General features: G+C 41.9%; 1 protein-coding gene across 1 annotated transcript in view; it reads left to right on the top strand.

Annotated features, from left to right (window-relative positions):
• Positions 1-27,385, top strand: part of MCF2 (MCF.2 cell line derived transforming sequence) — a gene marked incomplete at both ends in the record, with an annotated part of 75,517 nt that overhangs the window by 31,306 nt on the left and 16,826 nt on the right. The window contains 12 exons of the mRNA XM_080795582.1: positions 1,761-1,952; positions 2,953-3,144; positions 4,400-4,568; positions 9,342-9,379; positions 11,905-11,993; positions 13,164-13,230; positions 13,942-14,057; positions 14,173-14,242; positions 16,040-16,132; positions 20,446-20,538; positions 21,551-21,676; positions 22,240-22,461. Of these exons, the coding sequence (XP_080651708.1) occupies positions 1,761-1,952; positions 2,953-3,144; positions 4,400-4,568; positions 9,342-9,379; positions 11,905-11,993; positions 13,164-13,230; positions 13,942-14,057; positions 14,173-14,242; positions 16,040-16,132; positions 20,446-20,538; positions 21,551-21,676; positions 22,240-22,461 (1,467 nt within the window). The remainder of the gene's footprint in view (positions 1-1,760; positions 1,953-2,952; positions 3,145-4,399; positions 4,569-9,341; positions 9,380-11,904; positions 11,994-13,163; positions 13,231-13,941; positions 14,058-14,172; positions 14,243-16,039; positions 16,133-20,445; positions 20,539-21,550; positions 21,677-22,239; positions 22,462-27,385) is intronic.

Raw genomic sequence — 27,385 nt, 5'->3', positions numbered from 1 at the left:
GCAGACATCCATTCAGACAGATAAGTCTGCTTAGTCTTACTTGCCTTGTGACCTTGGGTAAATTGATTAAATTTTCTGAGCCTTGATGTCTGCATCTATAAATTGGGGATAAAGTGATTTACTTTCCAGAATGATTGTGAGGATTCTTTTAGATGTTGTAGGTAAAACACTTAGCACAGTACCTGGGATAGATGATCATATAATAAATAATCAAAAGAGCCAACAATTTTCGTTTTGCTGGTCTTAAAGGCTTGGACTCAAGGCTTTCATAGTTAACAAACTAGCTTTGCTCTTCTGTCATAGGTGTTTTTAAAGGTGCATTCCCAGCAAACAAGTAGATTTGTGGGTATACTGTAAGCGTCTAAAAATGGAATTTGTGAGGCAGCAGCTGCAGTGACCAGTTCTAGAATTATGCTTGTAGGTTACTGTGATTGTGTGGCAATTGATAAATCTCTGTGGTGTGGTAGAAAGACAAGGCAAGGGACACCTGGGTGACTCAGTGGGTAAAGCCTCTGCCTTCAGCTCCGGTCATAATCCCAGGGTCCTGGGATCGAGCCCCACATCGGGCTCTCTGCTCGGCGAGGAGCCTGCTTCCCCCTTTCTCTCGGCCTGCCTCTCTGCCTACTTGTGATCTCTGTCTGTCAAATAAATAAATAAAATCTAAAAAAAAAAAAAAAAGAAAGGAAATAAGGGAGGTTTGAAGTGTTTTTTTTTTTTTTTTAGTTTTGTGGTAAAAGAAAACCCCACATAAAATGAAATTTACTATCAAAACCATTTTTTAAAATTTTCTTTTGAGAACGAGAAAGAGGGAGAAAGAAACAGAATGAGCATGAGCGGGGTAGAGAGGGGCAGAGGGAAAGAGAGAGAGAATCTTAGGCAGGCTCCACGCTCGGCACAGAGCCCGACGTGGTCTGTGGTCTCACGTCTCAGGACCCTGAGATTAGGACCTGAGCCGAAATCAGGAGTCCGGTGCTTCACGCACTGAGCCACCCCGGTGCCCTCCGTCTTCCACATTTTCCAGTATACAGCTCAGTGGTGTTAACCAGAGTCGCATTGTTGTGCAACAGATTGCCAGAAGTTTTTCATTTTGCAAATCTGAAACTATACCCATTAACCCATTAAAAAAAACACACACACACCCAAACTCCCTGCTTTTACCGTGGGCTTCCCTTCAGCTAGGTGGGCTGGGCACTTCATCGTTATGGGCTTTAGTTTTTCTTGTTTTCCCTTCACAGTTATTTCCTCACCACCTCCTATTTCAGTCGCCAGGTCAGGAGCAAGTGGGGGGCCAGGAAGAGGGGGGATGCCAGTCGTTGACAGAGTGGGGGCCGCTAAGATCCCTGCAGACTTGGAGACCCTTGGTGTTCACTTCAGGTGTGTACAGTAACGAGGCAGATGATGACTAAGGAGATTCCCAAGGCCCAGATGGTACGAAACCCGTTAGCTTGCACTTGGCCCCGGGTACGTCACTGAGTATATGCGGTTCTGTTCTAAATCCGCCTGTATCAGGCGAGGCAAAGCTCATCTACACTCGAACAGGCTCTGGGGCCAGAACCACGTGGGTTCCTGATGGTGTCACTGCTGTAGCTAATGACGCAACCGTAAGCTTTTTTAGAGCCTGCAGAAGTGTGACATGAAATTGTATTTCCGGCACCCTCTCTGCCCTGCTAAACCAGTTTGCTTCTCAATTACTTTCTTGTGCCTCCTCTCTTTGAACAGCTATTGTACCGTTGTTGTTTTTACTTCTTTCTCAAAATTAGGATCTGTTAGCGAAGGCCCGCTTTGTGATACTACACGGACACAGGCTTGCTGCAAATCACCATTATGCCCTTGATTTGATCTGCCAGAGGTGCGGCGAGCTCCGGTACCTCTCCGATATCTTGGTTAATGAGATCAAAGCCAAAAGGATACAGCTCAGCAGGATCTTCAAAATGCATAAGCTCCTCCAGCAGGTAGTATCACGAGGCCTGAGAACATTTCTGAGCAAGGAGATAATTTTTTTTTTTTTCTTAATGGTTATGGGGTAAAGGTCTGTCTGAGAGAGCTTTGGAATTAAACTTGTGAGACGTTGAAGGATTGGCTTTGATGATGTTCATTTAATGCGTGCACCTTTGCCGTGTTCGTGGCAAGTGGAGTATGGTAGCGATTTTGGCTTCTGTCCCGAGTGTTGAGATCGCGGTCGTGATGGCTTCCTTTCTATTTTGGGTACATCTGTGAATCCTCTCCTCTGGTGGTAGTTTGCAGTCAGCACACTTTGCAGAGCCCTAGAGGCGTTTTGCTAAAGCCAGAAACTCCTTCCACGCTCCGTAGGTACTGCAGTAAGAAATTAAACAGTGATGGGAAGCTGGAGGTCTGACCCCTTTCAGAGTTCGGCAGTGAAGGAAGAGCTGGCCTCGGAAGTGGAATGTAGAATGAGGCTATCACTGGCAGACATCGTATCTGAACACGAACACTTGAATCTGTACATCTCCCTCTTCGGCAAGGAGGCTTGTGTCCTTGTCCTTGGCAATCACCACCCATTTATGTTACGCTTCATGTTTGCCGACACGTTCCATGTTTCACTTACTGACTTGGGGACAGTATCGTGCGGCTGAAGCGTCAGTGTGATGAGGTCGGTCAGATCCTTTACTGCAGAATGAGTTCCTCGTTATGAAATAAGTACAGTGCTTCCCAGCCTCGGCTGGGCGTCTTCAGAATTACCTGTGGAGCGCTGCAGAAATCCCAGCGCCTGGCGTAGGGCCCAGAGCTGCTAAATCGGAATTTCTGGGGGCAGAACCCAGATACCTTTATTTTTAACAGCTCTGAAAACAACTCTGATTCACAGAAGCCAGGGCTGGTAAACACTTCTAAAGGACAAACGTATTTCTATGTATTCATTCATATTTTGTGTGTGCGTGCGTGTGTGCGTGCGTGTGTGTGTGTGTGTGTGTCTGTGTGTGATTTGCTCATCAGGCTCGCCAGTGCTGTGATGAAGGAGAATGCCTTCTAGCTAACCAGGAAATCGATAAGTTTCAGTCTAAAGAAGATGCTCAGAAAGCCCTCCGAGACATCGAGAATTTTCTTGAGATGGCTTTGCCCTTTATAAATTATGACCCTGATACCCTACAGTATGAATTTGATGTAATTTTATCTCCTGAACTCAAGGTAAGAAGCTGTTTTTTTTTTTTTTCAAATGAACAGATTTTTTTTAAAGCTGTAATTCCAGTAGCATTGGCAAGACTTTCTCTCCCTCACAGCTGACTTGATGTCAAATCGCAGTTACGTGCTTCTCTTAAGGATGAGGTGTGATATTAGTACCATTGTGAAGCGTGGGCGGATCCAAAGCCTTGAAGCTCTCCACGGGCTCATTTGGTGGAGCCTGTGACTCTTGATCTCGGCGTCACCAGTTTGAGCCCCACGTTGGGTGCAGAGATTACTTAAAAGTAACTCACTACATAGACTTGGAAAAAAAAAAAGGATCTCAAGGCTTTATGCTTGCTATAATATGAAGAATGAGCTGCGATGCCATTCTCTTCCAACTCTTTTCCCCTATTAGGAGTTCTCATATACCTTGTTTGCGCATCCTTGGAGAAGGGGCTAAAGCTGTCCTAGGACAACACTGGGCCCTTGTCAAGAGCATTCTACTCCAAATAGCTTGTTTTCCTGCTGCACTTACTAGCAATAGGTGCTGTGTGGACACAGATCTGGCTTTCCTGCTGAGTTTGAGCATGAAGGGGTAAAGAAATGATGCGGGGTTTCTTGGGGGTGGGGTGCAACCAGATGTTGCCGTGAACAAGGTAGAGACCTCTGGGTTCCTGCAGGGCCGCTCTGCTGGAGCTGTCCTAAGGCCCCCTCACGACAGTGGCGCTAAGAGATTTTTGTCATGCTATCTGTCACCAAAAGGTGTGGTTGACAAGTTTGGAATGGTATCTAAAACCATGCTTAGCTGCAGATCTTAGGGGACGTTCCAGAAAAGCAGAAACAGGGCCACAACAATAACCAAGTAACTTTTCTGGAAGCAACCAAGCTAATCCCTAACTGCCTCAGATCATCTAGGAGGGCCTAGGAGGAGCTTTTTAGAACGCACCGAGAACTGTAGGACGTCTGGGGCAGGCTAGCACATCACACAGTGCTCCGACACTGCTTGGCGGGGGCCTTTCTCGTGCTCCACATGCCGCCTCTTCCAGCCCTCGCTCCTTCCAGCGCTGTAGACAGGGACCGATGTCATGACCGCTCGATCCGTTTCTTTGAGTGGTTTTGGTTGAGATCTTCATGGGTTTTCTGTTGCTTTCCAAGTTTTTTTTAGTTCTGTTTTCAACTCTAAGTTGATTCTCTGCCCTTCTGGGTCCGAGCAATGTCATAAGATCTGTAATGACCCCGATACAGAAAGTATTTCACAGAAGTCTTGCGCAACCTGCAGGTTCAAATGCAGACCGTCCAACTCAAGCTCGAACACATCCGAAGTGCATTTGAGAACCAACAAGCCGGTTTCAGGAACCTGACGGACAAGAACGTGAAGCCAGTTGAGTTTGTGGTACCTGCTTCTGACAATCTGATGGGATCTAGAGTGTCGTTCTCACCTAAACATGGTAAAGTATCTTACGTTCACTCTTCTCTTCCTGCTCTTGTCTGTCACTCTTGATGTAGATACTGAATGCATTCTTCAGTCCCGATAAGTTGAAATTGTATGTAAGCGTCTTTGGTCACGTTTGCACTCTGTTGCACGAGGCAGGGGTCGTGGTCGAGAGTATCATACAACAGTCAAACATGGTAGTAATGGAGTGAAAGCATATAAATCTGGTACCGGTGGGCACGTGTGTGCGTATGCACACACATATTTACTACTTACGTGGATAGGTTATTACTTGGTTCTTATTAGCTTCTAGTAAGGGAATGGCTTAGGCAATAGAACGGATTGCTAACGTGCTGGTAAACAGAGTAATTTTGCTAGTCATTAAACTGTTAGTGTCGATTTTCTTGTTTTAATCTTTGTAGACTAGTTTTAACCATGTGATACCCATTTCCTTTCTACGTTCTGTGGGATAGAATAGCTTTCCTGACTGTGGTGGGCAGCTAGTCTGGAAGTAAGATGATTCTGTTGCCCAAAGTTTCCCTTGAGCTGCCTCTGGAGCCGGGGCCTCTTAGGGGAGAGTAATTTGGCCTTTGGGGCCCTTAGTTCGTTGAGCGGGTGAACACGGGACTAAATTTGGTCTGTCTGATCTGAAGGCTCAGAGACCTCATTAATGTACGGGAAGGAGCATCAAAACCTTGGTCAGTCCCCATGTGGATCATATGAAAACGAAAGCTAAAAGTTATGTAGTTAAGAGTTTTTAAATATAGAAATATACTCACAAATAAAACTGTGAACAGTGCTCTAAGTGAAGAATATTGACGAAGAAGACATAGGGCAAAAGACTAAAACAACCCAAGAAACCAGTTAGGGGCTACAAACCACCAGCAATGGGAGTAAGAACAGGATAGGTTTATATGCCTTAGCGGACGACAGACCTCAGTCGGATGTCCGGCTGTGTGACCTGGGCCAGTTCACTTCCCCTCTTTTAGCCTAGTTTCGCTGTTTGAAAATAGGAACAGTAATGCCTACTGACTGCAGTAGGTTGTTGTGAAGACAAAGAGAAAAAACCTTACAGAGTGTAAGAAGTACTGAGTAAACTAGACGTGCCGGCTGACTGAGGTTTCTTGCTCTGTAGCCCTCGGAGAACTCAGCTCCGCTGAAGGCGTTAGTTGCTGAAAGTACATTTGGTTTTATTTTTTTCTTTCCAATATTCTCATTTAATGGCGTTACACTTTTTTTCTGCAGTGGGAGTTGGATACTCTTTCTTTCAAGCATGTAAACTTTTTTCCAAAGGTACCCATCTTTATTACTTTTCTTCGGTACATTTTCTGAGTTTGTGTACGTGTGAAAAACCAGTTTGACATCTAAAACCAGCCGCAGTTCGTCCTGGAATTTCGCTCACAGTTAACGTTTTCCCGTTTCTTCCATAATAATCATCCATATTCTCAGCGTGAAACTTACCTTGGAAAATGACTCCCTGAAAAGTAGCTTATGCTTCTAAACTCAATCTCATCATATGACCACTCGTCAAAAGAAACCAAGAAAAACAATTGGCAGCATCAAAACCAATCAAGCTTTCTTTCGTTTTAGAGAATCTTGTGTCATCCACAGTACAACTATTTGTGGGGAGTAGCTTGAATTTTCTTCAGTTTAAGACTGCCTAATGCATTTATGTGGAAAAAGACAGCAGCCTGAATGATATGGATGGATAAATGATTTTACTCATTATTTATCATGGTTTCTAAATTAAACCAAAGCATCATTTATGCTACAGTCTTTATTTTTACCTCATTGCTCTGTGAGAAATGGGGATTATAAGAGTCAGGACTAAATAACTCTCCAAGACTTTTAATCGCTAAGCCAAATATATAGGATTTGGTCAAAGCAAATTGTGTTCATCTTTTGTACAATAAGTCAAACTGGTTTTGTTTGTTTTTGTTTGTTTCTTTTTACTAATTTGCACCAAACCTAACGCAGTGCCTGGCAACTAGCAAGACACAATCAAATTTGTTGAGTTAAGTTTTGGAAAAGATTTTGTTTGTTTATTCGAGAGAGGGAGAGAGTATGAGTGGGGGTAGGGGCAGACGGCCAGAATCTCCAGCAGACTCCCAGCTGAGGGCAGAGCCCCATGTGGGGCTCGATCACACGATCCTGAGGTCATGACCTGAATCAAAATCAAGAGTCGGTTGCTTAACCCCTGAATTAATACAGAGGGAAGTTAGCAAAGCATTGTGAGGGCTGAACTGTGGTTTGAGCTCCAAAACCTGTAGCTCTAGTCTACATCTTCCTCGTAAGCTTCAGACCTGCATTTACAATTTGCCTCCTTGAATTTCCTCTAGGTAACTCAGGCTCTGCCTGGTGGCCTCTCCCGCAAACCTTCCTCTCTTCCCCTGTGCCTCGCTTCCAGGAACAGTACTGTGATGTCCCCGCTCGCCCCAGCCTAGGCCACTGGCTTCCCCTTTGCATTCATGCCCCATCTTTAATCAGTCACAAAATCCACTTCTTCCCATCCCCACTGCTATTTCCTCGCTGCCACTTCTTAACCCAAGCTCATGTCACCTGTTGCCTTGACAACTGCCGCGGTCTCCCGGTCTCCCCACTTCCCCTTTCGCATGCCCCTGTTTGTCTGGCCTGTTGGACTTTACAGTCTCTCTCTGGGACGCTGTGGCCTTCCCTGTCCCTTTCCCCTTTGCCGGTTTCTTTCCCTCCAGCAGATTTCCTGTCCCTAGTCCGCTTCCTTCCCGGAAGCTTTTCTCCCCTGCCTCTCCTGCTCGGCGCCCAGTTTGCTTGAGCAGCCGTGCTGTGTGGTGACAAGGCCGGCTGTGTGTCTTCACGGCCTTCGTAGAATTGTCCATTTTCCGTCTCTCTTGCTAGACTGTCCACTCTGGAGGGGCAGGGACTGTGTGCAGGTCATGCTCGTATCCCCAACGCCAAACACGGAGCTCAGCGTAGAGCATAGCGCTCCTGATTTTCATGGATCCATTTACGTCATTGAAAGAACGAATCTCTCCACCTTGGTTTTCAGAAAAATCTGCCTTTGTCCCGAGTTGTGTATATATATTCCTTTTTCATCTCTTAATGCAGTTGCAAAGAATTAATTATTGGTAAAGCTAATTAGTAAGGCTCCCTCAGTTACCTTTATAAAGAAGTTTGGATCTCTGTATATCAGGTGTCTTTAAAGTGGCGAACATCAGTGTTCATTGAGAAATTGATTTTACGTGGTAAGTGCCACTAAGTCTAACTTACGTACTTATATATATGATGCTATAAACATACAGCTTCTGTATAAAATACATATATTTTTAACTTTTTTATTTGAGTCTAGTTGACACAAGTTACTTTAGTTTCAGCTATACCACATAGTGATTCAACATCTCTATATGTTATGCTATGTTCTGTACATCTTATATATATATATATATATATGTTTTTTAAGTAGGCCCACACCCAACGTGGGCCTTGAACTTATGACCCTGAGATCAAGAGTTGCGTGTGCTCCTGACTAAACCAGGCAGGCATCCCTATAAAATCTATTTTTGTTTTTACTTTCTTATTTAAAGTAATCTCTACCTCCAACATGGGGCTCGAACTCATGACCTTGAGATCAAGAGTCGCACACTGTTCCGATGAGTCAGCCAGGGGCTCCTAAAGTATATTTTTAAATGATGAGGGGGGAGTATGAAATTTAGAGAACCTAACAGCATATCCTTTCCCAGAGTGTGCCTTGCAGTGGTTCCTGCCAAGGAGGGAAGGGCGAAAAGTATATTTCTTCCATAGGGAGAAGAGACCCCTGTAGCCTGTGTGGGTGGCAGCCTTTTTTAGCAGCACCAAAAACGAGGAACAAGAATGACCGGGTCTTGCACTGGACCGGGCTCTGGGGTTTGTAGAAACATTTGGACTCCTTGCTTAGTAATACAGGGGCTCACCCATTGTCAACAGAACGGAGAGTTGAAACAAAGAAAAGGAGAGGCACCTGGCTGGCTCAGTTGGAAGAGTGTGCAACTCTTGATCTCAAGGTCATAAGTTCGGGCCCCAGTTGGGTGTAGAGATGACTAAAAACAAATAAAGAAACTTTAAAAAATTACAGACAACTTCACTTTCAACATGTTTTAAAAAAAGAAAGGGAGAGATGAAATAGTAGAAAAGAAAGATTAAAGCTTGGAATTTTGATGCAGTTGTTTCGTTTTAGCATTTTAATATGCTTCAGAGTGGTTTTATGTAGTTGTTAGGAGCACATATTCTGACAGTAGACTCTGCAGAACACTACCTCTGCTTCCTGGACAAGATACTAACCTTACTTATCTATGAAATGAAGATAGAAATAGTACGTATCTGTTAGGGTTGCTTTGAGGATTAAAAACCAAAATGGGTGTGTAGGGCTTAGAGCTGCCGGGCATGTAGTTATTAGTTAAATGCAGATGTTTTTCCAAACTCTTTTTGATACCGTTAGGCAGTGAGCTACAATCTGATTAAACGCTTATGTGTGCAAATGAACATTAAATCTGCAAATAATTACGTAACACTTACCTTCCTGCTTGCTCGGCAATCACGTGGATGATCGAGGAGTCAGAGAATGAGTGAAGGTGTGGCAAAGTGATGCTAAATAAGAAATTGAAATCATGTAGATGAATCTAACCAGTCAACTGTTTTGTATGGTGTGATTTAAAAATACTAACATAAATATGTCAGAATATTCGTAGCTCTCTATTTAATAAACATGCATGCGTTTTAATTAAAAGTGTTGATTTTAATTCTGGCTTGAAATTCCTCTTTCATATTTTTCTACCAGGAAAGAAGACTTGGAGACAAAATCAGAGCAACTTAAAAGTAAATACCACTAATTAATTCAAAACTGGCTTTATTGCTGTGGTTGCAGAATTGGTATGGAGGCTTAAACCATATTTTTAGTTCACTAAACCAATATTGTACGTTTGGAAGCCTATTTAATCTAAAAGAAAAAGCTGCTGCTGCATTGTGTCTAATTGCAGTTCTGGCATATCCCCAGGTGTATGAGCAGTTTCTCAAGTCTTGGCTTGAGTTCGGAATTAATTTCTGTAAAATATCTGTAAGTCCCAGCTTCTCTTTCCCGCACCCCACCTCAATAAACTTAAATTATTGCGCCTTTCTACAAAAGAAGATTCCTTTCATAACTGATTACATTCCTATAAGTATGAAGCATGGACAAAGGACAGGTTCTAATGGTCCATGCGCTGGGTTCAAAAAAGGACATCTGTTTGTTTGTGGATTGATACAAGTCTCCTCAGTTGTCCAGGACATTCTGGTATCTGCAGAGAGTAGCCTCATCATAACCGTAGGGCCCTACATTTTCCTTGTGTCTTCTTGATGGTAAAGAAGGACAAGAACATAGATCTCCAAGAGGCAGTATAAGCGCTGATAGAGACTCCCTGCCTTTTAATCCCAACTCTGTCATTTACTGTCAGTTACATGTAACCCGGGGTAACTCCGTTACCCCATAAGGAACTCCGTTTCCTTATCTACAGAATGGGTATAGTAACAGAACGCTCTCATCGTAGAGGTCACGTAAACATAAAATAATATTTGGGAAGTATTTCGAATGGAGCGTGGCATGTGTTAGCATCCTACGTGTTGTATACCATTATGAGCAGGCTGGTGAGTGGCCTAGTTAGCACGGTGTTCAGTCACAACTTCTGTTTTCAAGAAGGAAACAGAATGAAGACCAAATTCCACAGTCTTACGGGGTCTTTTGGTTCCAGTTTCCACTCACGACACCCTAACGTTCCTCTATGCGGATTTATTCATTTACATATCCCAGGGGAAAAGTAGGAGGCTGTGGCTCTGTACATTTTCTTGGTGAGATTACTAGCTAGTGAATGGAGTTCCAAAATGCGCACGTTCTTCTAATTCGAGTCAATTTGCGTTTAAAAGTATAAATTTATGTTTTGAAACTTTCCAAACTTGAATTTCAGAAACCTGTTAGGAGTAAGGGATGCTTACCTATCTGATGAGTAAAGAAGTACGCAGCATTATCAGTCTTAGTTATAGTATTAAAATGATAACAGTACATTCAGATAGAATGAATCAAAGCATGGTCTTAAAGAGGGAGCATAATGGTGGCACACCATGGGCTTGACCCTGTTTTATCACTTAACTAGGTATGGGACCTTGGCCCGGTTGCTAAACCTTTCTGAGCCTCGGTTTTCCCATATGCAAAATGAGGATAAGTATGCCATAGCTTGCCAAATTGCTGGGAAGATTGGATACAGTGATTCACATTAAGTCCCTACAACTGTACCTGCACAGTATCTAGGAAATAGTCAGTAAATGTTTGTTCCTTTCCACGCGTGCTTGTAATGTTTTGTGCAAATGCTTTTTAGCTGGCAGATCTCATGCTTCACTTTGAGTTCTACTTGCTACCAAGTAATGCTGCGTTTGCTTGGAGTTCAGACATTTTGCAGGCTCAAAAGTCCAAATTCAGCCAGGATCCCTGGAAGATACTTCTAAGGCTTCTGAAGAACAATTAACCCGCCACAGATCTCATGTAGTTGCCTCACTCAGCAAGTCCAAGTCCTGTAGAGTCTTCAAAATAAGACAGTGGTTTAGGGTCGGGGAAGTCACTTGTAGCAAAAATTGACATGTGGCAGAGAGCAGAGACAGAGATCAACAGGTTACAGCCATTTTAAGAACGAATAGACAGTTACCCACATGTTATCAGTCCTGGAGTGGATCATCAGTTTTTATCACATCATTCACGTTCCTGATGGTACCACTGAATTATTAGAGGGAGAGTCAGTGATGTCGTGTATCCTTAGTTAAAGAACTCAAGGATTCATGTAATATTTCCTAGAAAGTTTCCATCAAAAATCATGAAGGCTAAAAAGCTGGGGTTTTTTCTTCTTCAATGAATAAACTTTAGTTATATGGAAACTCAGCTTTTTATCAATTAACCTCACTTCCCCAAAGTGCCAAGTAAATGAGACATTATTTAATGTGGAAAATACAATTATTTTCTTTAGAGCATGAGTGGGGGCTGGGAAAAGGTGGTGGGAGAGGCCGAGGGAGAGAGAATCTTAATCCCACGACCCTAATATCATGACCTGAGCCAAAATCAAGAGTCGGATGCTTAACCAGTGAAGGGACCCAAGCGCCCCATATATAAAATAAGTCCTAATTAGTATCTTAAATCTGTCCTCTTAGGCAACTCAAATAATTTTTTTTACCAATACATATCAAAGTTATTCCTGAAAAAAATGATCCTATTGTTTTCAAGTTTATCTACACAGGACCTAGAGAAAACTTAATTTAAGCTTGATTTTCTTCAAGAAGATCTATACATACGTAGATGCTAATTTAACTTATTTTCATCATTTCAGATTGAAGTGGTGCATGATGGTCGGGAGAAGAGAAATTCCGGTCAATCCTCCAGTTTGGACAATGACAATACCTTGGACGTTTTACAGAAGTATCTTTTCTTTATTGACATACTCTCATATACACATCTACCAGTAGGAATCTGTGATTCAGTGTTGAAGGCAAATGTGCTTGGATTTTGAAATCACAAAATGAGGTTCTGTTATGTTGATGAAAAGAGCACTAGATGAGGTGTCAGAAGTCCTAGAATTAGGCCTGGCTAACCTATGCTTTCTTTGTGTAACTTGAAAATTAACTAGAGTTTTCCAGAATCTTTATTTCCTCTTTTCTAAAAGAGGTAAAAGTGAACGAGATGATGTTTCAAAAACTGCAAGGATTATGTAGATATATAATGATATTTTATAGATGTTGACAGTAATCATTATTTTGTTTACTTTTATAAAGTTATGTTACTATGCTAGACATAAGAATATTCACCTTTTTTTCCTTAAGATTTTATCTGGGGGCACCGGAGTGGCTCAGTCGGTTGAGTGGCTGACTCATGATTTTGGCTCAGGTCATGATCTCAGGGTTGTGAGATCAAGAATCAAGTCAGGCTCCACGCTCAGCACGGAGTCTGCTTGAGATTCTCTCTCTCCCTCTGCCTCTTCCCCCACTCATGCTCTTTCTCTCTCATATAAATAAATAAATAAATAAAATCTTAAAAAACAACTCTTACAACTCAATGGTAAGAAGGGAAAAAACCCACAAATTTTAAAAAATAAAGATCTATTTATTTGAGAGAGAGAGTGAGAGTGGTGGTGGGGGAGAAAGGAGAAGAAGAAGGAGGAGGGGGAAGACTCTCAAGTTGACTCCCCACTGAACACAGAACCCGAGGTGGGGCTCGATCCCACAACCCTGAGATCATGACCCAAAGTGAAACCAAGAATCGGACGCTTCACTGACTGAACCACCCAGGGGCCCAGTAAATTGATTCATAAGCTTAGTGAGATAGCAATGAAGTGGGTTATTTTTTCTCATGTAAAAATAAGCCCTGAGCCCCCTTTCCTTTCTTCTAAATGTATTTTAAAGAGTCTTGTGGGTGGTACTTATTCTAGAAACCATACAATTAATTTCGTATTTTGATGGTAAAACCAAAACCATTGGTAGTTGCCACGCATTAACGATTTTTACCTTACAGTTTGTAAGGAGAAAGATTGAGAGATCATAATACAATTCTAAAGCAACAAAATAACTGGTAAATACTGTCTTTTCACTTTAGCCACGTCCTGAATGAACTGATACAGACAGAGAGGGTGTATGTCCGCGAGCTGTTTACTGTTCTGTTGGTAAGCGACTCAAACGGTATTTTCCCAGCTCTGCGCGAATGTTCTCCTGCTACATTCAGTAAGAGCTGTTGAGCCTTCCCGTGCTGTCTGCCTCCTTGACTGTCACACACACGCCAGCAGTGCGTACTTCTCCCACTGTTGGAGGCTGCATGTGTGGGAAATGTGCATGGTCAGGTTCTCCCTCAGTAGTGACAATTGTGGGACCCAGATTTTAGTACAGAAGAGATAAGCTGTTTTCTTAAGGATCCAGCAGATTGTTATAATTATTCCCAGGGTGCTATTTAGAGATGGTGATGTAAAGAACTAAAAATAGGAGTTTAACAGTCATTTGATACAAATGTCATAATATTAATTTGGTCTGAAAAACCTAAACACGTATTGCCAGTTTAAGGAGAGGTTACTGACCTGTCATATAATTTTTCATGCTTGGTTTCCATTTTGTCTCCTACACTATAAGCTACCCTCAAGGCCAGAGAGTCCCTTTATTCTACCCGTTAAGTGGGAAACCATGATGTCCTTGTCTTACTTTCTTTAAAAAAAAAAAAAATTTAAAAATGGATAACTTTGGGTACTGGAAAATTTGATTGTTAAAGTTACCAACAGCTTCACCCACTCATCCCTGATACATTCTGCTGTATCTGTATCTTTGGTGGCTCAAACAAATGTTAATGTGAACATTTCTCAACGAATAAATGTATTTATTTTGGGTAGGGCTATAGAGCGGAGATGGATAATCCTGAGATGTTTGATCTTATGCCACCTCTCCTGAGAAATAAAAAGGATGTTCTCTTTGGAAATATGGCCGAAATATATGAATTCCATAACAAGTATGTAATTGCTGAATTGAATTTTCTTTTTCATCATATTATTTAAAGGCTATTGACAAATTTATTACATTTTGCATAAAATTATATCTTTTTTTTCCCTCTGAAATTTTCACAGCATTTTCTTGAACAGTCTGGAAAATTGCATTGACGCTCCAGAAAGAGTGGGACCTTGTTTCCTGGAAAGGGTTTGTTAATTATTATTTTAAAAATATATAAATATGGGTCACTAAAGTAGCAGCTCATTTTATAGGACCAGATTTAGAGACACAGTGGGTCTTGTTTTTTTTTATGTCTTTGTTTTTGGAGGAGAGACACATCACTCCAGCAAGCATTTAACGTTAGACCAAGTTTTGTAACAGAAGCTGGTGCAGGGAAGTATCCAGAGCGCGCGAATGGCTGTTGTCTTCCGTGGCTCAGCTTGTGACCACTGACCTCTGGCTGGTCTTGGGAGTCCAGGGACCATCCTGGCTGGGAGGATGTGAGACTTGGAATCACCCTCACATGACCATTCTTGTTTTGGTTAAGTTTTAGCCTCAGAGATGCCTTGGCATTCCCCTTGAATACATGTAGAGTCTTAGACTCCAAAGTAGTCTAGCCTTCAGACACCGGGTTATCTGTCCCAGGAACTTTGTGAAATAGAGGGCTGTCTGTTCTTTTTATTCTACGAGATCATTGCGGGAGGCTCATTTCTTCATGTCTCATGCTTATCACAATTGACTTCCCAGGCTTTGTAATCATACCTCTCCTCCATTAGCATTTTCCCTTAGACTATTCTCTGCTTATCTACTTCCTCCTCTTCCTGGAAAATGAGTTTTGTCTTGATTTGAGAGTCAGTTTGATAATGGTGATCAGTGAAAGCTTCCAACTAGATATCTTATCCCAGAGAGTGTTAATGGACTCAGAATATGATAAGGTTAAGAAAAAACTATTTGTCATTATGTTTCTCAATATATTCTAACTTCGAACACATTTGATGGATAGCTAGATTCTTCCCTGACTTCTCTAAGCAACACCGGTCCCTTTTCTTTGGACTTTTGTAGTACTTAATGCGCATGCTACTCATTGGGGATTTTACATTGCTGCGCATTTTTATACACATTTGTGAATTCTGTCTCCAACTAGATGAAAAACTCTCTATATATCTTTGTATCTCTCCTAAGGTGAACAGAGTTATTGGCAACCAGCGTTGGTGTAATGAATGCCTATCGATATGTTCATTCATTCAACATCCTTCTACTGAACCCTTGCTAGACACCAAGCACCGTGCTAGGCAATGTGGATAGCAAGACCGAGGCTATTCCCATAGAGAAAGGGGGAAAAAGAATTGTATTCAGTGTGAGTTGTGCTATATTAAGGATATACGAAGGATCCTGTAGGAGCCAAGAAGAGGGGTATCTTACGTAGATGGGAGGTATAAATGATGGCTTTCGAGAAGAGATGACTCATGAGAAGGATGTTAAAGAGTGAGTAGGAGGTAGCCCGTTAGATGAGGGTCAGAGAGAGGTGATTCCAAGCAGAGAGAATAGCATGGGAAGATGCTTAGTGGGGTTCTAATACGATGACGATATCCCAGTGATGAGCCAAGGGCCTTGGAAGTTAGCTCCATCATCGTTCACTAGGGAATGGAGAAACTGAGAGTGTGGAAAGAGCACGTTTCTTTGTACCCTATTAGCGCATACTTAGGAGAAAAATGCATCTGTTTTTCTAGTTCAGTCAGAGAAGGCTTTTCTCTCTCTAGCTCTCAGACTTGGTAAGTGAAAGTCATGAACTTACTGGGATAATGATGTGTCCCCCTGTTCAGCCCGGTGGGGGTGCTTTTCTTGGGATACAGAGAGGCCTCCCGGCCAGCTGTCAGTGTCGCGGGCCCTTTAAGCCCCATTCCCTAGAGTGCTTGGCCCCACTCATTCTTGTTCAGCCTTTCTTGATAAGAAAAGTACATGTTCACAAATTGATAATATATTTGAATTTACTTTTTGTCACAGAAAGATGATTTTCAGATGTATGCAAAATACTGTCAGAACAAACCCAGATCAGAGGCAATTTGGAAGAAGTATTCAGACTGCGCCTTTTTCCAGGTATAGTAATTTTTCAGGTATTGGATGTGCTCCTTCTGGAAGATACTGGGATATTTCTCATAAATTCATTTTCTACTCAAGTTATGTATACTACAGATCAAAGAATAGTTTGACCCTGCTGCCAAACACGCACATGCCCACACAGACTCATGTGCTCACAGACATATATGCTGCTTCTCAGAGGTAATCACTTACAGTTCTTTTAGCTACTTCTTTTGGTATTTGCCTCCACGTTGCCAAAAAACATATTGATATTGCTACTTCAGCCCTCTTCACTGCCCTTGCCTCACCACCAGATACACACACACGCTTCTTTACCTCCAACACATCCGATACGGCTCGAAGTCTCGTCATGTAGATATACGGTGTTAAATTAAGACTGTAATTCCTATGCTCAGATGAATCGTGTGGTATAAGATGGTTGCTTTTCTAGGCCTTTTGTTTTTCTTGCAATTGTCATTTGTACTCATTTAATTTTTAATTTTTTCATTTTTTTAGAATTTTATCTATTTTTTTTTTATTTTTAAAGGTTTATTTACTTGAGAGAGAGGGAGAGAAAGAGAGAGAGCGAGCGCGCGTGCCTGTATGAGGAGGGGGAGGGGCAGAGGGAGGGAAGCAGACTCCGCACTGAGCATGGACCCGACGTGCGGCTCGATTTCATAACCCTGAGATCATGATCTGAGCTGAAATCAGGGGTTGGGTGCCTAACCCAGTGAGCCACCCAGGTGCCCTTCACTTAATTTTTTAGATACTTTCCCCTATTTTACCCTAACCTCTCCTAGGTTTGAGAGTTACATAAATCTCTTGTTAGTACTTTGAACATACTCTCTGTTCTCTGAATTTCATTTTGAATTAATCTCTCCTGAACTTTTCTGATCGGCTCATCGAGACTCACTAGACCTGTTGTGTAGCTGTCAACCTGGGATCTTGATGAATATAACTTTAGGGGTAGGCTCTCCTGTTTCCAAGTGCCATATTTTTTTCCTTGTTTCACTCACTTTCCTTGTTTCACTAGTAGTTTTGCTGAGAAAGTGTGCCTGGCAGGGAAAAGTTTTCAGGGCTTCCATGTGTACAAAAGTTTACCCTAATACTTGATTGCTAGCTTGGCTGGGTATAGAATTCAGTGTAAGAAAAAATTTTCCTCAGAATTTTGAAGGTATTTCCTACATCGTCTTCTGGCTTCCATTGTTGCTGCTAAGAAATCTGATGCCATTTTGGTTTTTGATCCTTTGTGTGTTACCTACTTTTGTCTTCTCTCTGAAAGCTTATGGGAACATTTTTACCCTTGGGGTTCTGAAATTTCACAGTTCTGTGCCATGATGTTGGCACTATTTTCATCTGTCATGTCAGTCTTGTGGTGATCCCTTTGAATTTGGAAACTCTTGTCCACATTCACTTGGATTTTTTTTTTCTCAGCACAATTTTTTTCTATTTTCTCTTTCTGGAATTTCTGTTGTACAGATGTTTGATATCCTCGACCAGTCCTCTAATTCTCTAATCTTTTCTCTCTAGTTTCTGGCTCTTTATCTTGCTCTGTTTTCTGGAATTTGTCTTTCAGTCCTTTTAATGAGGATTTTGTCTCTGCCATTAAGTTTTTAGTTTTGGAGAACCTCTACCATTTTTTGTTCTCTCACTGTTCCTTCCAATAGAACCCTATTTTTGCTTTGTGAATTCAATATCTTCACTCATCTATATGAGGATAGTGATAATAGAATTTCCTTCTGAAAATCACTTTTTCTTGCTTGCACAATTTCTTTTGTCTTTAGATTGCTTTTGTGTTTTCTTTTTCTTCATTTTGTTCCTGTCACTCATATCAGATACTTTCCTCAAATGTCTAGGGACACCTGTTTGTCCACTTAAGAGTAAGCACTAGAATAAAAAGCTCATTGGAAGTATCCTGTGCACATATGGATTATTTGACCATGGTTTTCACTGTTGAGTGATTTGTCTCATAAATATTCAACTGATCTCTTTGCATTCAGTTGCATCCGGTATGGTACTCTGTCTTCAGCTGGACCTGGTATCCCCTAGCTCAAAGGCCTTCTGTTTTACTCTTTTCAGATACACATCTGTTCTTCTGCTGTCCGGCAGGATAGGCAGGCACCCAGTTGTGCATAGTAGCATGGCTCTCTGAGAGCCTTCTCTCCTTTTTTTTTTTAATTTGCCATTTTAAAGATTTTATAAAGATTATTTATTGAGAGAGAGAGAGAGGGAGGAGAGTATGAGTGGGGGGAGGTGCAGAGGGAAAAAGAGAGAGAGAGAGAACCTCCAGCAGACTCCGTACTGAGCATGGAGCCTCTCCTGGGGCTTGATCCCATGACCCTGGATCAGGACCCGAGTTGAAATGAAGAGCTGAAAGCTTAACTGACTGAGCCACCCAGGTGCCCCCTTTCTTTCTCTTTTTCCAAAAACTTGTATGCCCATTTATTTTTTTTGTAACAGCTTTATTGAGATGTAATTAAAATCCCATACAATTCGCCCTCTTCAAATGTGCAGTTAAGTAGTTCTGCTGTATCCACAGTGTTGTGCAACCATTGCCATAGTCAGTTTAAGAACAATTTCATACTGGGGCACCTGGGTGGCTCAGTCGGTTAAAGAACAATGTCATACTCCACAAAAAAACCCACCCATACCTTCTGGTAATCACCCCCGACATTCCTCCAACCCTTACAAGTAGTAAGCTACTTTCTGTCTTTCGAGACTTGCCTGTTCTGAACTTTCCTGTAAATGGAATCAAAATACGTGACTTTTTGTGTTTCACTGATTTCATGTAGCATCATTTTTTTGTAGTTCATCCACGTTGTAGCCTGTTTCAGTTCTTCATATGGGTATTTGACATTCTGTGTACCCATTCATCAGCTGATGGTGATTTGGTTCTTTTCCACCTCTTGTGTACACATTCTTTCTGTGACCATGTATTTTCATTTCTCTTGGCCATATGCCTGGGCATGAAATTGCTAGATCATTTGGTAACTCTCTGTAACTTTTTAGAGAAAGGTTAGATTCTTTTCCAAAGTTGCTGCACCATTTTACATCCCTTCCACCAGTGTATGAGTGTCCTGATTGCTCTACACTCTCACCGGCCCTTGTTAGTTTCGACTTACTTCTTTTTTATCCCCGCACACTCCCCCTCTGCCAGTATCTACCTCTTAAACAGACTTTCAAACACACCTTCATCTCCCACTTTCAGGGGGTACTTGATGTCTTTAATTCTGGACTCTCTGTGGAGGGGACGGGGAAATTGAGTTAGTTGTTCCTTAGGGTTTCCCTCTGCCATCTTTAGAGTCGTCTTCTGTAGTGTACTCCCTTACTTACCACCTGTCAGTTTGTTTTTCAGTTTCCATATTCGATTGATAGTTTTTCCTCTCCCATCTTTGTAATTTTGGGTTTTGCCTTGTAAAAATGACTTCTAAAAATCATTTTAGTTGGGCTTCATGAGTGAGGAGAGCTAAATGCACGTATCAGTCCATTACATTTAACCGTAAGTTGCTAACTGTTCGAATTGTTTTTAAAGATTTTATTCTTTTAAGTAATCTCTGCACCCCATGTGGGGCTCGAACTCATATTCCCCAGATCCAGAGCCAGCGCAGGGCCCCCTAACTGTTTGAATTAGATTGTATATTGGGTTTTATCCATACCCAGAAGCAGGTCCCAGATCTTAACACATGTATATCCTTTCCCACTCCCTTTGCATTCTGTACTTCTTAAATGCACATTTCATCCTAATCGGCCCCACCTTGCTGTAGTTACGGACCCTACAGCGTTCCCAGGACCCAAAGTCATGACCCTTACATTTATCATGGCAGTGCACCAATAATCAGATGAACTATAGCACCGGTTGATGAGGGCTGTATTTTTCTCGTGATATTAAAAAAAAACAAACAAACTCCCTCTCGTACCCAGTTTGACTTCTATTCGGTACAAGCTGTTTCTTTTCTGGGCCTTGGCCTGCGAAGCTGACCTTTTTGTTAATTTTCTTCACTATACTTTTAGTCATGTTTTGTTTGTCATGTTCATCATTTTCTCATCTTTCAAGCATTCCACATCAACGTGCATTTTATGTAAAAATGTATTTGCATTTGAAATTTTAGCATTTTCTACCTCTCAAATCCTTGAAATAATGTTTACAGTAGTTTTTTTTTTATATTTACGGCCGCTTAGAATTTCCATACGGTACATAACAGCGGCTTTTCTAGTAGAATCTCCTCGAGATGTAAGAAATCTGTGTGCATGGGGTTTAATCTGCGAACACTTGGCATTTTCACAGGTACATGTCTTGATTAAATTTACTGATAATTATATTTTAATGACAGGAATGTCAAAGAAAACTAAAACACAGACTTGGTCTGGATTCCTATTTACTCAAACCCGTGCAACGAATCACTAAGTATCAGTTACTGTTAAAGGTAATTACGTGAAGCATTTCTTTCTCTCTTTACTTCCTTCCGTGGGTCAGATGTGGCAAAGACGTTAAAAAGGAAGTGGCTAGTGAGGAAGCATGAGGCGCAGGGAGGTTTGGTGAGTGGGAGGGCTGGAGTTAACAGTATGCCTCCTCGCTTCACTGTGGCGATTCAAGTGCCCAATGCCTAGATAGAAACAGAGAATCTCTAGAGTCTTTTAAGCTATTTAATTAGCCACACAAGTTATGTTGATGTAGGCATAACGAATGCAGAACTTTTCTGATCGTTAAGAACTAAACAAATATTTCTTAGAGTTTGTGACTGCGTTTCACGTGTGCCTTCTCCATGAAAACTCCAGATGGCACACCCCTTGTGTCCTGTGACAGGGTTCCTGAAATATCACGTTATGTATAAGCACCACGAGCATATTTTAGAATATGTGTTCACAGTGTTCTGTGGTCTATGCAAAATGAAGAAAACAAGTTGTTGCATTTGGAGGGCCAAAAAAAGTGTGATTGTTTTAAAAGTCAGTCTGTGGTGTGTCCTAATAGCTCCTTTCTGCAGCTCCAAGAGCACCGAGTGCCCTTTACTTGATACTATTTAGGCACTATTCCGTTTCTTCCCAAATTTTGACACAGTTTTTATTCGTCTTTAAAGATTTTATTTATTTATTTGACAGACAGAGATCACAAGTAGGCAGAGAGGCAGGCAGAGGGAGAGAAAGGGAAGCACGCTCCCCGCTGAGCAGAGAGCCTGCCGCGGGGCTCGATCCCAGGACCCTGAGATCATGACCTGAGCTGAAGGCAGAGGCTTTAACCCACTGAGCCACCCAGGTGCCCCTTGACATGGTTTTTAAAATAGAGTATTAATGTGACAAATAGCAAATGAAAGATATTGCTCAAAAATGACATCGTCTTTGGATCCCTCCTTGAAAGCATGCTAGCCAAAATTGTATTTGTTTTCTCCAGCTATTACTATCTGCCTGATATGAAGTTTAATTCTTGACTTCTAATTACAGGAGCTGCTGAAATATAGCAAAGGCTGCCGAGGGTTTGAACAGTTAAAGGAGGCACTGGACACGATGCTGGATTTACTGAAGTCAGTTAATGACTCTATGCATCAGATTGCAATAAATGGCTATATTGTGAGTAAATTTTAATGATCATTGCGGTTTTGGGGGTAAGCACGTAAAGATCTCTTTCTTTGGCTCCTGGAACCAAGTGAGAAAAAGGTCAGAAAAATGGAGGTCCAAATGTCAGCAGTGTTATTGAGATCAGCAGCCAATGGATTTGTGATCTCCCCCTTGTCCCTAGAAGCCTACCCCCAAGTCCAACCTTCGGATAGCCTGCTTGAAGGAATGGTTGGGGTCTTCTAAAGAGATGTATTGTCCCAGGATTGCTGCTTGCCCTAGTGGAGGCAAAAAAACAAACAAACATCAAATCAAGTCTTTAATGTAAGCTCTGCCTGGTGGGGATGCTTGGTCTGGCAGACGTCAGTCGCCAATCAGTCTCTTGCTCCCGCCGTACTTTTGTACCTGTGTGACACAAGGCATGTGTTAATGTAGTCAGTTACAGGGAATAGAATTTTGAAACCTGTACAAGTTGTGTTTCAGGGTCTTAGTGGCTCAAGCTAAGCCGTATCACGCCAATGACAGAGGTGTGAACCGAGCTGTACCTTGTACTGATGCGTGTTGATTCTCCTTTGTAGGGAAACTTAAATGAACTGGGCAAGATGATTATGCAGGGCGCATTCAGTGTTTGGACTGGACATAAGAAAGGCGCTACAAAAATGAAGGATTTTGCTAGATTCAAACCCATGCAGCGGCATCTCTTCTTGTATGAAAAAGCCATCGTTTTTTGTAAGAGGCGCGTTGAAAGTGGAGAAGGCTCTGATAGATACCCATCATACAGTTTTAAGCACTGTTTGAAAGTAAGACAATTAAAATTGTGTAACATAATATTATTTCATATATATATATATATACACACATACGTATAAATATAAAAGTTGGTACACCTTTGCAAGTGAAATGAGTGGGTTTTATATTTTAGTTGTGCGCCCCTTTTCTTAAATGAAATCGTTTTATTCAGGTATCATTGACTTACAATACTGGGTTCATTTCAGGTGTGCAGTATAATGAGGAGGTATTTGTATATATCGCAAAACGATCCCCACAGTAAGTCAAGTTAACATCCATCACCACACATAGAGTTATTTTTTCTTGTGGCAACTTTTTCAGTCTCGCTGTCCTAGCAACTTTCCAGTGTGCAGTGGAGTATGGTTAGCGACATTCACCATGCTGTACATCCCATCTCCAGGACTTACATGTTTCATAACTGAAAATGTGTACCCTGGAACCCCCTTCACCTGCTTCATCCACCTCCAGCCCACAAAAGTTTAAGTAGAGGTCTTGTGTTAAAATCCGGTAACACAGAACTTCCGAAATAAGAGTGAGGGAGAGCAGAGCCTTACCTCCTTCCTTTCCTCTGTCACTCCAATCCCAGGCACTCCCCAAGGTGGCTCCCAAGGGTCCTAGTGCAGAGCACGGTATGAAGCTGTGGGAGCTGACCAAGGTTCTCTCAGGAAGGCTCTCTTACCAGGGGTGCTGGGTAGAGTTGATGGTCTTGGTAGCAGGAAGCCTTTACTGTACGGGACACATGAGGAGGACAGTTTCTTTTTTTTTATCCTCCATGCAGTTTAAAAGTGGGCGACTGTGCTTAGCATAGTCCCCCTTTTCTTTTGGTATCACTTCTTCGTTCTTTAGCTCTTCTCCTCCTGGGTGTCCAAAGCCATCTACAGCTGAGTCCTGTCCACATCTTCTTCCTTCCTGTAACTTCTCTCCTATAACCCAAACTTTTGTCCCAATACTAGTTTTGTCCTAATACTAGTTTGGTATTAAAATGAGGTCAGCGTTGTTTGAGGGAGTCACTGGCAGTCCACTTCATACAAGCCTGTGTAGTCGGCAAACTTGACATTTTTTATACCGAGTTAATTTTATCTTTCAAGTTTTCAATTGGAAATTTCAATTTCAATCTGGGGGCACCTGGCTGGCTCCGTCAGTGAGGTGTGTGGCTCTTGACCTCAGGGATGTGAGTTTGAGCCCCACGTTGGGTGTAGAGACGACCTTCAAAAAAAATCTTTGAAAAAATGAAGTGTAAAAGCAAAACAATATTGGTTATAGAAAAATTGGCACATAGAGAAAGCCATGACCTCGCTTCCCCGACCACTATCCCTGGATTCATTTTTTCCGACCATGTTCTTTCACTGTGATGGAGAGGACAAGCAGTGTGTCCTGGGGTGTTGTGTCGGGAGTCAACCAGATAAGCAGGCCCTGCTTGGGATTCTCCCCAGAAGGTCAACAGTCCCATGCTGTTTGTAACAGAGTTCCTGCCCAGAGTTATGTCTCGGACTTCTTCCTACCGTCCACTTGCCCCGCTGTCGAGTTTCCTTAAAACTTGTTGTTTTGACAACCGATGCCCAGTTGCTCCTCTGCTATTAGCAACCCACCTCCCTGTCCCCCAAATCTCCACTGGTCTATTTTATGTCTCTAATAAACATTGACCGAGAGCTAAGATTTTATAGTTGACCTCAGCCGGGCGTTGGATTCTCGGTGTCTCCAGGTCTGTTTCTGGGAAAGAGACGGGATCTCCATAGGCAAGCTGGACCCAGATGCACTTGGTTAACTTTGTACTTGTGGGGTGACCTAGTCAATACCTGATGTAGTATCTCTGCTGTGTATCGATTTTCTTCCTTTCTTTTCTTTTTTTAGCTTTAATTTGTCACAATGATGGGCAGCAGAATGTTTCTAAAGCACATTAGAGTAAAGAGGGTCTGGTATGAGGGAAGCAAGTCACGAGATTTCAAAGTATATTGGTTACCATGGAAACGGTGGGATAGCTGTAAGAAACATTTCAGTGGAAGGTAGACAGATGGGCTGGGCGACTTACTAGATACAGGAAAGAAATAATATCTGACAGCAGAAGGAACAAAAATCAATCTGATCTTTCTTTGGTTTCCCAATAATGACTAGCATTTTGTTCAAAGGTTTTATTTATTTATTTGACAGTGCACATGAGCAGAAGCAGGGGCGGTGGGGAAGAGGATGGGGTGAACAGCAAAGGGAGAGGGAGAGCAGGCTCCCCGCTGATCAGGACCCTGACATCATGACCTGAGCCACCCAGGCGCCCCACGCCTAGTGTTTTTAATAAAAAAGATTATTCAGTGATGCCTGCAATGATTTAGACCAGGTGTACTAGGAAAATGGTGATCCCGCCGACAGAGAAAGATGGAAGTTTGGCGATTTCTCAGGCCTCGCTCTGCTTACCCTCTTGCTTTACTACTGTGAGATTCCAGGATTAAATCCTGGCCAGCAAGAATAGTCTGTGTGTGACATAAACAGTGGGGTTACTGGCTTCAGAGTTTTCTCCTTGGTAGAGAGGACAGGTGCAGAATGTTGTCTGCTGCTGAGCCCTTGCCCTGTCCCTTCTCGGGGGCTCTTGTCTTGGCGTCATCCTGGCCTGAGGACTGGATTTGAAGTCGGCCACTTCTATGCCAGGAAAAGGCCCTAAGGTCACAGTCAGATGGTGAGATTTGAATTCTTCAGATTCCTCAGTTCATGCATTTATCATCATCATCTCTTTTTTTAACTTAATAAACATACACACAGTGCTTCCTATTTGCTAGAAACTGTTCTAAGTGTTTATAAATAGCAATGTTAACTCATTTAACCCACACAGCAACTTCACATGAAGTAGGAAGTATTATGAATCCCATTTTGAAGATGGGAAAGCCAAGTTCCAGAGAAGTGAGTGATTTGTCCAAGAGCACATAGCTAGCAGAGTCAAACCCAGGCCGATGGTTCCAGACTCCCTGCTCTCAGTTAGGGCACCATGTCGCCGGGCCTTGTGTCTTGTTGGTTCCTTCTTTTATTCCTTCCTTCATTCCTTGATCTCCATGCTGCCTTTCCTCTCTACCCCTGTAGCACCCATTCTAACTGATTTGATGTATGTCCTTCAGTTGGTGTGTTTTGTTAAATGTATATTAATTAAATGTATATTAATGTATATTAATGCACATCCGGTTGGATATTCATAAACTGTGTTCTGTTATAATCTTCTTCTTCTTTCTCCTCTTTCTGGTGTCAGAAACTTTTTTGGATACAGCCGCATGACTGGGATATACCCACTCTCTTGCTTCTCACTGCTTCGTAGCACTTAAGTTTAGCTATATTTTTTGTTGCTGTGATTCAAGATCAATTTTTTAAAATTATACTAACTCAAGAAGTAAATAAACTCTATTCCAGAGCTATAAATAGAAGTCTTAAGATTGGTAGTTTTTGGCCATAAGTGCAGAGTTCTTGACCTACCGGGTGACTTTTAACGAGGTGTTTGACATCTTTACACTACCTTAAGGACAAAAAATTGGTTAAAAGTTGGAGCCCTCAACCCTTGGCACACCGTGATGTCTGCAGATCAGATACTTTCTAATAAAGCATTTATATACATAGCTACCAGGAATATCAATGAAAATGTGAAAGATAAGGCAGATGCCACAATTAGGATGTGACTGCAGAATCAGCCTTGTTATCTTGTTATTTTATTGTATTATAATATGTATTATATAGTATATACTCATATAATTAGACCTTTAACTGCCTCTGGATTCTAAAACTGAGCAAATTTCATGGTATAGTGAACATTTCATGGTATAGTCACATTTAATGAGACTTAAAAGCCTTTCAATACAACCTTTATAGTTTGTTATTTGAGAAAATATATACATCCACAAAATACAAATGGATTGTATTCCAGTGGAAGAAGTAAGCGAATTGTTTGGAACTCAGGACAACATTGTCTGATAGACACCATGGTTAGATTTCCAGGGTAACTCAAGAAAAGATCATTTAGTCTATAAGGATATGGTCTATGTATACAGTGAAAACCCACAAAACTGTTTTGCAATTCAAATAAGGGAAAGTTTAGAAAGCAAACTCATATACTTAAAAAAGCTCATTATATGATTTAGGCATTTAATGCAAGCTATTTAATCCTTTAATCAACTCGGTGAAATAGGTATTCTTCCCATTTTGTGGTTGAGAAAACCACAGCTCAGAAAGGTTAAGCGCTTTGCACCAGAACATGGAGCTCATAATGGTCAGTGAGGAAGGTTCAACCCAGGCTTCTCAGAGTCCAGAGCCCTGCACGCTATCCGTCTTGCGCTATTTCAATGTCATTGAAGTAGAGATTGAACATGAGATGATTATTCATCTTAAATCCTGATGCTTGAGCAAAAAAGTAGGTTTAGCTAGAGCGGTTGAGTCGGAATATGAAGGTATCTGTGGGGCTTCTAGAAGTCGCTGCTGACTACATTCAGGGTAGGTGTCAGAGAGTCCTGTGTGTGTAGATCTCATTTCATTTCTCAGTACAATCCCTTTTCTTTCCCTTGGTATAATGCGATTTTGCTAGCCCTACTTTTTAGTGCTTATCAGCCTTAGTTAGGGCTGTTTGGGGGACTTGTAAATGGAACAGAGAGTGAGCTATTCCTTTAGATAATTAGACTGGAATTGAACAAAAAGAGGAGGCAGAAGAGGACTAGAGGAGAATGTGTGTACGAGGGAGGGAAATTGCTCGAAATGGAATTAACCAAGCTATTAACAGCGCAGGATGAAAGAAAAGGGAAGAGTTTGTGCTCTGCACAGTCATATGGGGAAGAAAAATCATGGTAAGGAAGGGATATTGTGTAGACAAATTTCACTGGCTGCAAGAAGATCTCACTCTCCTATGAGAGATCGCTTGTTTTCTAGAGAAGCTGAGAGGTCGGTAGAAATAGAGGGGAGTCTTGGGTACCCAGCTGG

The sequence above is a fragment of the Martes martes genome, assembly GCF_963455335.1.
Source record: "Martes martes genome assembly, chromosome: X".
In the NCBI taxonomy this organism is placed as follows: domain Eukaryota; kingdom Metazoa; phylum Chordata; class Mammalia; order Carnivora; family Mustelidae; genus Martes; species Martes martes.
This window is presented reverse-complemented; position numbering and strand designations above follow the sequence as displayed.